This window comes from Manacus vitellinus, unplaced genomic scaffold, assembly GCF_001715985.3.
Source record: "Manacus vitellinus isolate BGI_N305 unplaced genomic scaffold, ASM171598v3 scaffold_23_pilon, whole genome shotgun sequence".
NCBI lineage: Eukaryota > Metazoa > Chordata > Aves > Passeriformes > Pipridae > Manacus > Manacus vitellinus.
The window spans coordinates 6,121,818-6,135,074 of record NW_021939718.1 but is presented as its reverse complement, the minus strand read 5'-3'; the positions used below and the strand labels follow the sequence as shown (position 1 = coordinate 6,135,074).

General features: G+C 37.6%; 1 protein-coding gene across 3 annotated transcripts in view; it reads right to left on the bottom strand.

Moving 5' to 3' along the window:
- APC (APC regulator of WNT signaling pathway) overlaps positions 1-13,257 on the bottom strand; it is a 74,775-nt gene that overhangs the window by 31,065 nt on the left and 30,453 nt on the right. For all 3 annotated transcript variants that reach the window (XM_018072831.2, XM_018072832.1, XM_008921434.3), the window contains exons 5-7: positions 7,910-8,018; positions 6,243-6,356; positions 1,528-1,611 (exon numbers count right to left, since the gene is read on the bottom strand). In XM_018072831.2, the coding sequence (XP_017928320.1) occupies positions 1,528-1,611; positions 6,243-6,356; positions 7,910-8,018 (307 nt within the window). The remainder of the gene's footprint in view (positions 1-1,527; positions 1,612-6,242; positions 6,357-7,909; positions 8,019-13,257) is intronic.

Below are 13,257 nucleotides of genomic sequence, written 5' to 3'. Positions count from 1 at the left end.
GTTGAACTCAGTGATCTTAAATATCTTTTCCAACCTCAATGACTCTGTGGTCCTAAGTGAGGCAGGGAAGTTTTCCTTTATGCAAGACAGCAGCTACAGTGCATGGTGCTCTGCCTTGGGGATGAGTCAGTCAAGAGTTTATGGGTGAAGATTAGAAGGCAGACCAACATGGGAGCTGTGGAGGACATCTTCTGAAGACCTCCTTATCTGGAGAAAGAAACAGAGAGAACTTTTCCAAGAAACCATAAGAAGCTTCATGTGTAGAGGCCCTGGCCTCACAGGACCTCTTCAAGTCTGCTGGAGGGATAATAGCAGGATGAAACATTCCAGGAGATCTCCTGACTTCTCTGATGTCAATTTCTGGACACAAGTGATCCAAGGGTCAAGAAGGAGAGGCCCTGTGCTGGCTTTGATACTTAAAAACAAAGAAAGAACTTGCTGAGGACATGAAAGTTAGAAATAGCCTTGGCTGCAGTGACAATGAGATGGAAGAGTTCAGGATCCTAAGAGGAGGGGAAAGGGCAAAAACCAGGACCACAGACCCCACCCCCACTGGAGAACAGGTGATTTCAATCAAAAGCTTAAGGGATTGGAGCAGTTCTCATATGCAGAGAGGCTGAGAGAACTGGGACTGTTCAGCCTGGAGAAAAGGCAGCTCAGGGAGATCTCAAGGTGTATAAACACCTGGATTGACTCATATGTAAAAAGATCAGGCAACTTTAATTTCACACACTACTGTCTGATTCATCTGATGCACCTATAAAAACAGTTTTTCCCCCAGATCCTGTAATAATGAAACCAGTATTTTTCAAAATGGAAAAATATACTTCCGTTACTAATCCAAATGCCGCTTTGAGCTTTCACTGTAGTTATTCTGGGTGAAGACAAACCATAAAATATTCACGTCCAACACACTCTATATTTAATTTACCAATACAACAAATGGAGTTGACATTCTAAGTGAATTTCCACTACAAGAGCAGTTTTTCCTAATGGCAATTACTAACATGGACTCTGTAATTTACAAGAACCAGTATATATATAACCCAGTACTTAAGCACTAAAAATATACCAGGCTTCTGTAATGAGGTCTGATAGAAGCTGTATCAATCCTCTTTTTAAACTTATCTCCTTCAAAAGACAAGCACATCATGAAGGTGCTTATCAGAGATTCATATTTAGAAAGGCATGTACAACTGACGGTTGTAACTATTTGCTAAAACCAAAACTCAGCCTTTATAATACACTGCATGTTAACATTTTTATTGAAATTTCAAGTTAAACTTCTAACTGATATATCATTATTGATTAAAGCTCCACAGTAGCTTTAAGACTAATCCAAGTATTCCACCCTCAGGTCACTGGAAAGAGAGTAAGTAACACCTTAAGAATACTGACTAGTTGATTAATTGTGACATCAATTGCTGGGGGAAATAATCCTGACTAGCACTTCATTCAAATAATTTGGGTTTTTAAAAGAAAAAGACACATACCACAATCAAAAAGGGCAAGTAATTGCTCACTAACCTCTGCTTCAGCTGCTTGTGATTGCAGGAGCTGTCGTATGCGAAGAATGTCCTTTTCTATTTGTTGAATTCTCGCCACCCTTGCCTGAAACGAATGGATTTTCATGTTTGATTTTGTTCAAAACCTCCTTTTCCTTACTGTACTTAGTGACACTGTGAAGAGTTCCTTGCAAATAACGCTGACTACAAAAACAGCTGGTACATGAAGTAGGTACTACATGCAGTAATTCAAGTGTGCTTCCTAATAGAAGACAGGCATGACTGCAAGCATCTAAAACATAGCAAGTAGTCGGGATTTTAATAAAATTGATACCCATTTGGACGTAATAGGTCGCCACATGACACATTCAGGTATAAACAAATGCTCCCATTATCTTGTACAATATTCCTCCTTCTGAAACTGACATTTTATGCAGACCTTTAGTGAATTTTTCCACTCTCAAATATTAGAGTTCTACTTGCCTTACAAAGATTTGAGAGAGATTTGTACTTGCAGAGTGTCTTGAAAGTATGAGACCCTGACTGATTTCTATTATATTCAGGTACTATAATCATTTGGGAGTTTTGCTTATGCTCAGCCTCTGAAATTTTCTGCTTCTACAAATCTCAAAAAATTTAACAGGCTAAGTATAAAAAAAACTATGTACTGCTTCTTTGGTTTATCTGGAATTTTACAGACATCTCTAAATCAGTCTTTTACAGCCATATTGCTACTCATTTCCCACTGCAGCCATTCGGTAGTTAGTAAAGAGAATGTTAAAAACCCCAAAATGTTACAGGATCCATGTACTTCACACCAGTTGTACAGTGAAGGACAGGATGCCTTGCGATTCTGTGAAATGATAACTGAAAAGTTATATATCTCTGCATGAATCTAATAATTTATTGACATTTGACTTAGAATGTGGACAGAACACAAAACTGATTAAACAGTATTTTTTGTGTGGTGGATAGATTAATGAAGTGGATACATAGTTGAAAGAAAAATTCTGATTCTTTTACTCGACTAACGTTTACAATGCTACACTAAAAAAAACAATCTAGTGGACACTGCAAGAATCAGCATTATCACCACTCTTATTTAACACATTTATAATCTAAAACTGGAAGCAAGATGAACTTTTAACTAATGCCAAAAGATACACAGGGAATAGAATCACAATATTATCTGGAAAATTTAGAATTATAGAAGAAAATATACCCACAAAGTAGAACAAATTACTGAAACATACATCAGAAGCAGCTATGGGAAGAGCATCATAAGCATCAATGTTTAGTTAAGATGCAAAGCTACAAACATTTGAGTATAGATTTGATTTGACTTTGTAAAGCAAAGTATCAGAACACACATAGAAGCTTCAGCATAGAGGCAAACAGATAATTCATCCCACCCTTTGCATTTAAGTATTAGAAAGATAGTAAAAATGTATTTTTGGGAATAACTATGCAGGACTGATAAAATGTGTCTCTCACTGTCCTTAAGAATTACCTCAATTTTACAGAACCACAGAACAGCCTGAATTGGAAGGGACCTTGGAAGCTCATCTATCCCAAGCTCCCTCCCATGGGCAAGAACATCTTCAAGATTTCTGAAAGTCCTGTCTGGTCTGACCTTGAACATTTTCAGGGATGGGGTACCTACTGCCTCTTGGCAGCCTCTCCCAGTGTTTCACCACCTTCACTGTAAAACATTTGTACGTAATCTAAATTTACCCTCTACTAATTTAAAACCATTAACTCTTGTCCTGTAACAACTATTCCCTGCTGAAGTTTTTTATAGATCCCCTTTAAATACTCAAAAGCCACACATTTCCCCCAGATTTCCTATAAATTAAATTTCTTTCAGTGTAACCAGCAATTTATCCCATAAAGGGCATCAAGAGAATCTGAGTATATATACACACCCAAGCACAGGGAAGTTTTGTGCAGATGAAAACAATTAAATATTGCACGATTTGCCAAAGTATCACTGACTAAGTTGCCCAAAGGGACAGGAATTCAGCTCATCCTTTCCAATTTTAGTCCAGAGATTTAAACATCAGGTAATTCTTCTTTCTGCCAATTCATCATCTGTATTACATGGAAACTAGAGAATTCCACTATCCAGGAGCATATTTAGTACCAAACACCACAGAAGCAGAAAAAAAGAATGCATTTTCTTCCACAAAGGGGTACAGCTTAATGGTAAATAGGCAAAAATCTGAGATACACAATAGAAAAGGCACCAGGAATGTGTTTAATTTCATAACCTATTTAAGAAACATCACTTTTGATTTCTGTTTGTTCATAGAATATTCTCATTCATTATTATATTTACTTGTAACCTTTATTAACATAAAATTGTTGGATAAAATAACTTAATATTTGAAGTTACAGTTACTTGGCTTTCACTGCTCCAGTAAGGCTTCTAACAAAAAGAAATAAAACTTCTCCACATTCAAAGTGATGAAAAAATAGTCACTTTATTGAAAGTAAAAATAAGCAGTAACATTTTGTTTTAAAATGTTGTTTGGATTTTTTGTTTCTTTGGGTTTTTTTTTCAAAAATAAAGATAAATAATAGACAAAATTATTAATAGCTTGGCCTACATTAACATACAAGATCATTGTATATATTTTCATCTGTGCAAGACTCCAGAATCCAAACTTTCTTCTAACTTCAGTGGTCTGCTGTTTCAGCAAACTTCAAGGGATCCTGGGATTAATTCTTATAAGAATGATAATTTTTTGTGAGATTTTAAGGAACACTTAACCTAAAAAAAAATAGATCCTTCTTGTTCTGGTATGAAGGAAAAATAAATTCTATTTGAACACGAATTCAGTTTTAGAATTGAAGTATTTTTTTAATGTATCTTACACAAATAAAGTTTGCTTCTACTTAATACTAAGCATATAGGCTACAACATTTGAACAGAGCAGAAAGGAAGTGGGAAAACTACAAAGTTGAATATACTTGCCAAATAATTTTTTTTTCATTTTTGCACATTTAAACATGACAGTGAAATAATGCAGGAATTGCTTTTATGTATTTGTACACCCATGAGCTTCTACACATTTCTGGCACTGGTCCTTGGGAGAATGGAACCATGAGGAATTACCAGTTCAGTTCACAAGAAGCATATGAGAAGCTGTTACGTCCCATTTTATAATCTTTACATAATCACACTAGGTTCTGTAATTTCTCTAAGTATGGAAGTGTTACACATACGTATATATAGAGAGAAGGTGAAACAGCTGTGACAAACACCTTGAAAAGCATTAATTCAGAAACCTATAAAATATTTCAACATCTTGGCAGCATTTTGCCCCCACAAAACTGCAAAAAAAATGACTACCAAACAAGCAGGGAAGAAATAAATTCAGGGACAGCTTAATTACTTTCATAGTGATATAACTACAGTCATGTCGTGACTCTGCATAATTTCTTTTTATCTCTGCCTGAGTGCATCTAGAATTTTGCCAGCAGCCTAGCCTACCTATTTAGCTTAATTCACCTTTCTCTGGCTTAAGCTTGTTGGCAGCTAGAGAACTTTCCTGGAAGTTCTACTGTGAATGCCCTAACACCTTCTGCAGGACCTTCACTTAAGACAGGCTGACACAGCTGAACTCATGCAGAGCATGACCACTGCTGATAAACCTGGATAACACAGCCTTGCAGCTCCCAGATAGGGCCAGCTACCACCTAGACAGATTAAACTTGGGTCTGTCTGAGCACATCTATACAGACAAATCCCTGCACAGCCTTTGCATACATAACTGACGACTGCAGGGTATCTGCTCTGCTAAATACTTATAACCAAATGCACTTTCTAAAAAGTTCTACTAGATGACTCACTTTTAAATTTAAAGCAGCTGTTCTGATACCAACAAAAATAAATGTAAAAATAAAATAGAAATTTTTCTCATGTAGCAGAATTTTGTGTTGAATAAACCTTGTGCAAAAAGTAAAGAGAGTATTTTTATTGAAAATATTTATTTTTGTACATTCACCAAAAAAAACCCCAAAAAACCTTACCAAGATGGTAATTTAACACCTCTGGAAATAAACAGCAATAAATAATTCAAACTGTTGCTCTGCTACTGTGGGGGAATAGTTTTTATAACCAGCAAGCAACTGATTATTTAATTTATGGGTTGCACACAATTACATTCTGATTTATGCTTCCAGATGAGTGTGTCACATGTTTAGGACATGTACGTTGTCCTCATCATGAATGCAAAACAACTCTAGGTGAGAGCAAACAACTTCCAGATATGTATGTGGATTACATTTTACATGAATACCTTATTTTCAAAGAATATACCCTGATATGAGGTTTGTGGTTAAGGAAACCTAGGAACAGTAGCTCAATTTTCTTCTGACCTTAAAAACATGAAAAAACCACAGAACAACAGATGCAAAATGAGCAGTTGCAAACACATGGACTTTTATGAAGCTAAAATGGTAGTAAATTATTAGCAGAAAATAATTAAAAATATTTTCTTTTGAAGAAATTGTCCCCATCTGCTGAATCAAAAGGCTTTTTCAAAACAGGGCAATGAGAGTACTTTTTGCTGAACAGTTATTTCCCATGTTCTGATTCCTCTTTTTTATTTGAATGGCCAACTAAATGCCATAAGGTATCACTGTATTTACATACAATTTAAAGATACATCTACCAATAATACAATAAAAATGCAGGAAAACATTTTCTCTTCCTTTTAATAGTGACTATACCTGTGCTCGCTTCTCCATGTCCTGACAGGTACCCAGTTGTTCTTCCATTGCAGCTCTAATTTGTCTTGCCTCATACTCCAACTGCCTTCTGGTCATATCTGTTTGCAAGGAGAACTGAAACCAAAGTACAGAGAAGGCATTTTAGTCAATAACATTTATGTAAACAATGTATTTCTCAGAACAAAAGCAGAACAATTATTTTTCCACAACAAACTTCATAAACAAACAAAACACAGTAGTAGATTCTTAAAACATGACTGCATTATGAAAAACAAGAACACATGATGTTGTTCCATCAGCAGACCACCTGTGGGTTTTGTCAAATGACTAAATATAACAGGTAAACATAGACAAAGTATTGTTCATTACAAGCCAAGAACATCTGGCTGTTACCAACGAAATTACTATGTGTGCCATCTGAATGGGTGTTTTCAAAAATATTCAGAGGCATCAAACTACTGCTATCTACCCTATTTTTAACTATCCTGTGAGAAAAGCACAAGTGTTAAACCCGGGAGCAACCACACAGCTTCAGAGAAGACCTTCCAGCTGATAAGATTTTTCAAGGCAAAGCACTTCACTGGTTTTGGACAATTACTCAGATTGTAAGTAAATGAGTCTTTAAGAGCCCTCCCAGAAGAGCCCTCTCAGAAGACTTCACCAAGGTCAGTTCAGAGAGTCAAAACAAGACAATCATATGCAAATACCAAATGGGATCCTTCGTTCTGTTGTGGCTGGACTAAGTAGTAATGGATACAGATTACCACAAAAGGTGTTTAGTGTAGATGATAAGTAAGACATTCTCATCACAGGAGTAGCTAAGTGAATTTATTACCTATGAAACTGAGGAGGCAACCTTAAAACCTACAACAGATACTGCTGACAGCGCCTTTGAGAATGGGTTGCATTTCTTCAAAATCCTTTTCAGATCTTCTCCCTTGCTTCTGGTGCTCTGCTAAGCTCAGCCATGACTCAGTGTCACTTCTGCCCACTGACACAAGTGTTTCCATTGTCTGTTTCCATCTTCAGGAGCCTGTTTATTCATCAAGTATGACTCTCTAAAGACGGGTAACCAGTTCTTCCAAACACTGTATATGTGAAGGAATTCACTGCAAACATAACCAAGTTGCTGCGATCTAACAGGAAAACCTGTACTGTCTCGGAGATCAGACATCTTCATTATCCCAGATAATGGTGACTTGACTATGGAGGTGCCAAGGTAAAAACTTTGAGCAATAATACCTGCGTAGGCTACAGGCATCACTTCACTGATTGGTATGAAATAAGAGCTCTTGTGTACACTGTCTCTTAGGCTAATATTGCTCTCAAAAATAGAAAAATCCACTAAACAACACAACAGATAGAGAAAAGACCTCTGGGGGACAGAGCTGAAGAAGAAGTGTACTGACATGTAATTCATTTGTCATAACAACTTCTCAATGTTCCTCTGTTATCACTGACATTTATACTAAAAGGTATGAATTTTGGATGTGTAAAAATCTACACAAAAATGCAATATTTAGATTAAGTCAGCTTTACATAGTGAATAAAAAAAACATTTTAAATTAAAATTAGTTGAGAACATCACCAAATTAATAAAATACACACAGCATCTAAACAGAGATTGCAGCACCAGATACAGGACCAAGCACTCTGAAAGTACTTACATTTTCAGTAAGGGGAAGACTATCAATCCTTTTAGTCAAGTTCTGAAGCTGGGCATAGTACCAGTCCTTTTCTTTCTCTTCCTTCTCAAGCTCCGCAAGTAAAAGAGATCTATTAAAAGCAGAAGCAGGAAGTGTCTCACTATTTATACCTCATTTCCATATGTAGGTATAGAAATAGGCACAAATACCCATAAAAAACATTAGATGAGAAAGGAGGTTTGAAGAGGGCACTATGAAGACATTAGAGAAGGCGAGCGCAGTTCCCCAGCCCCAGCTAAACAACCTGTCCACTCCTCTGTGCTGAGCATATCAGGTCCACATCCATAAAAGACAAAAACATCTACATTTCTCTATAAAACTGCTCTGAAATCCAGAGCTAAGAGACCTTTTACGAAATCAAAACCAGCTACTAGTCAAAAAACCCTAATTTTAAAAGTTTTGCTACCAGACACGCACAATTAATATAGGGGGAGGGGAATATATTACAATTTATTATTAACGTATATACATATATATATATACATGTAACAATTTAACTATCTCTTCTATGATGAAACAATACATATACATAGATCGTCTCTCCTTTCCTTCAAAAAAGAGACAAGAAAGAAAGGAGAAGTCCTCTTTTCACTTTCAGGCCACAGCTCTTCCAAATTAATCTTCTGTGGCACTGGTAACTGTCTCTTATTTTAAGGCAGCAGTTTTGATTTGTCGCAGCTAGAACTGAATCCAACTGACTCTTTCTTCCTAGAACTGAGTCCAACTGACTCTCTCTCTCCATCTGCTTTATTCTCGGATTCACTGGTCCGGTTCGCTGCTGCTGCAGGGTCCAGCTAGCTTCTCATCACTCCTCCCCTCCAAGGTGGGAAAAGGTGGTGAGGTTGGCTGGAAAACTCCTGAGGAGTTTAACTCCTGCAGTCCTGGCTGGATCAGGACAGCGGGGCACCAGGGGCTCCCCCAAACCCAGTAGGGGAGACTCCCCTCGGCACTTACATGACTGTATGCTGCAGCCGCCTCTCCAAAGGGTCATGGCTAGTCTGCCTGGCCCGCTCCCACCCAGGAGTCTCCCCGATGTTCCGGGGTCCCCCTTGGCCGCTAGCTTCAGGGGGCTTCTCTCAGTAGCCGTGCTGCTCCCAGATCCCCAGCCAGGAGCCAGCGGCAGGGCCCCCCGGCCCCCCGCCACACATGGCGCGTTCAAAGCATGGCTGCTTCTCCTTCTAGCTACGCAGTTAAAATTAACCTCTTTTGATTTTGTGAGTACGTAATTTCCGCAAGGGCACACAAAGTTTTTAATTGGTCCAGTATCAAAAACACCACCCCTGGGCAGACTATCACAAACCCCCAGGGGAAAAGGTTTTTTTCAAACCACCACAGAACTAAGTCAAACAGATGCTTTAAATACATACTTTAAAATTCTTCCTTCTATGTTTTGTGTGGAAATTTGATCATTTTCTCAAATCATGGTTGGGATGTATTACCAAAGTAGTAAGGGGAAGTCTGAATTTTTGTTGTATGCTGTGTTTCTGTTCCTTGCTGACATACAGTAATTATCCATAATGTGTTTGTATGCTTTGTAAAAGTTCATATGCTCTTGTCAACAACCTGAGAGGAATGCAGAAGTTAATGGATGGGAAATAATACTGGGCAAACTTGTATGCAGCTTTCTGTCTTCAAACTACCATAAGTTCCCGCTTTAAAAATATTTCAAGCTAATTTTGATGATTTGACATTTATATTGCACATCCAATGTAAATGACCTGGTCAGCGTTTAAATGGAAAATCGAAACAGAGAGGATCCCTCCCTTCAACTGAGAGAGACTGAAAAACTGCACACATCTAAGAGTGATAAATGCCTGTAAACATAAACAGAATTACATAAATTTCCAGATTTGATCCAACAGTTCTGTTGAAACAGAACTGTTTTAAGAATGTCAAGACTACACATTAAGTCATTTACTGTGAAGCTTTAACACCAGGCAGGTTTACAGTCAAAATGAGTGAAAAGATGCAGCAAACAGCAATTTCTATACCATGGCAGGCAACTGCAGCAGTATTATAAGACAACAGCAATTCTTCAGCCACAAGGATGGGGTTGCCAGAAATTCCTTAAGACCTTCAGACAGACTGAAGGAAAAACTAATAGATGGTGCTTGGGGAAAGCCGGTTGAGAAAGTAATTTCTGACCATCTGACCATTCTTTTACCACATACCCTGGGTGCCTAATCCCTGCACACACAGGCATTCTGCATTGCTTCCCTTTTTACCACCTTGGGTGCCCATGCAGCAGCTGTGTCCAGTTTGTGAAATAAAATCTGCAAAAGCATAATCAATGCAATCGTTATAAAACCTATTTTTACCATAGGAGGATTTGCAAATGTGAAAGGACAGACTAATTCTGCCTCTGGATGTCAAAGAACTGGTAGCAGAAGCTGGAGGGATTACTTTCAGCTACGTAAACATTAGTGATTAAGTTCCTCTTGTGAAATGCAGGCTACTCAGTTTGTGAGACACTGTGTCATTCAATCTGTTTTGACATGCACAATGGATGCCCGAAGCAAGAAAATAACTTAGGAGCCATCAGTGCTCCATAAACAACATAATGAATGACCTGAGGGCGACTTGTTTAATTTAATATTGTCATTTTTTCCTCTGAAGTAATGCTTTATTTGGGATTACTAATTTGGTATCACTGCTCCATGAGAATTCAGGTTTTAACAATATCTGAATTCTCTTAGCACAAACCTGAAGGGTTGCTACAACCACAGCAGTTTAGTTTCCTCTAAAAAAAGCAGCAAGTCTGTGTAGATGCGTCTGATAAGCTGTTTCTCACCTGTAACATTATTATCAGATACTATACTAACTTCTTGAGGTTAGGAGAGGATTTAAAGTGGAAAAGCTGTTGCTGATTAAGAAAAAAAAATTATGGAAAAACCCAGTGCAGTTATTCCATCTTTTTATACCCCAAAAATGGTTTACGTTAGGGCTTTCACAGTATCAAGAGAAAATTCTGTTCTCCGTCATACACTGTCAAGTTCAGTGAGAGTGCAGCAAAGCAATCAGAGAAACTTTTGGAACTTTACATTACTTTTCTGAGTTAACAAAAAGTTTTCAATTTGAACTGTTTTTCTGAAGGATAGGTATTTTGAAAGACTTCTCGGATATGGTATTTTTGAAGCTCCCAACAATAGATGAAGCCATATGAATGCAAAAAAACAGGTTTCTCCTTCTGGAAATCTTTTCTGCATAGTTATGTCAATATTATTGCCAGTCAAAATGGAGAAGGGAAACAAACTGTACGCTACTCTATTTCCATTATGTAAATTGCAGCTATAATTAATACTTTCCCTTCAACTGGTAGGAGATAAAATACAATCTTGAAAATGAGACAGTGCTGATGCTGTAAAGACTTAGGTAAGCTGTACAGTCAACCAAAGGGAGATAAGAATAAGGGAAGAAAGAAAGAAGTCATGAGATAAAAAATACTCAAAATCAACACTGAAGAAATAAAAATGGAATGGTATAAACCAGGAGGGTTTTTTTCTCTTTTATTCTTATTTTACTGTGAAATTAGAGGAGAGCTAAGCAAATCAGAAACAGGCCAATAATTTAATCTTTATTCTGACAAGTGAATCAACTGACAAATTTTCTTCCCTTCAGAAGTTCTCTTTTAGTTGTGTGTGGTGGGTTGACTCTGACTGGCCATCATGTGCCCACTAAGCTGCTCTAAATAATAAAATATCTCATTTAGTCCTCACACAAACACTGTTGCCCATTAGCAGCACATATTGTGCCAACGTGTTAAGATACTGAGTGGAAATGTTCCTCTGCTGCAGGTTTCCAGAAAGTGTTACTTTATTCTAAATTATTTTAGGCTTGTCAAGTTCCATGAGTTCCTTGAAAGTCTGTTTAATTGCCAGAAAAAATTCTATTAGCAAATAATGTATGTTTATATATATGTTTAGAAACACATAAAATCAGTAAGTATGCCAAACAAGTTTAAACACAAAGCACAGGAAAAAAAGTGATTCATTTTCTTTCAGAAATTGTAGTGATTTCAGATGCACAATCCTATATCCCCCGCCCCATGTTCTGATTCATCTGGCTATCCAGGGTTCACATCAATGCCCTACACACTCCTACACATCCCTGGAATAGCATAAAGAATAGAGCAATTTGGATTATCCACCATTTCACTAATAATAATCTGACCACGCCTCTACAGAACTCCACAGCCCAAATATCTACCCCATCAGCTATGACAGTAACAGTGCCTAAGCTACTCTGAAATTAAAATATCCATATTCCTTTTGCCAGTGTTATTTGGAACTGGGATCTGTTCACTGCCTAAGCTGTCTTTATTGTCAAGAAAATTGTCCGAAGAAGTATCACCTCAGAATCCCCAGACTGGGAAAGGATCATAGATCATAAATCAGATGTGCTAATCACCTTAAAGAACTCCAGCTGCTATAAATACTCCTTGTGCCAAGTGACCAAGAGTTCACTTGAAACATAACTGAAAGTCCCCATTACATTTACAGATTTTAGTATCCCATGCAGTAAAAAAAACAGCACTGGAAAAACACAACCAAATGCACAGTTTGTTAAGATGGAAGATGACAGACACATTAGATTCTTGAAGACTGGGATGAGCAAGTGGGAAGATTCCCAAATTCCCAAGTATTCTCACAGAGCTCCTCAGGAATCTAGATTTTATGCAACGGAACAAGTATCATTAGTGATCCTGACTAGAAGAAGGGAAAAAATAGAGTGGCTGCCAGAACAGGCTCAGTACAAACCCATGGGAAGTTACCTTCATTCTACTGACAGGACCAAAACAAAAGGACCTGGACACAGTACCTTGGAAGGAAAGCGTACTCCTTTCAGGTTTGGCTGCAAAAATTTTTCTGAACACCAGGAAATGCTGTTAAGAGGAGGAGTTTCTAGACGGCTGTCCACAAACCACTCATTACCCACAAAACAATTCTATTCTGACTCCAAAGTGATTTTTTTGCTTGTTAACAACAACCAGGCAAAAACATACTGTGATACAGTTTATATTTGGTTTTGCAGCCCTCAGTTTGATACCACATCCATTAAGAAGCTGGCAGTGACCAGATCTTTAGGAAACCCTGTCTTGCAGATGGGCTTCTGAAAACATCTGGTATTTGAGTCAAGTTCATTTTAAGATATAAAGATGTCTTCAGTGGAAACAGCTGCATGTCTCTTACTTTGCATTTCCTTTGTAAGTGACTAATAAAGTGCTACAATTCTGTACTATGACCTGAAATGGATACAACTATTAATTGGATACACCTTCCTTCCAAGAAAAGGAATACCAGAATTTTCTC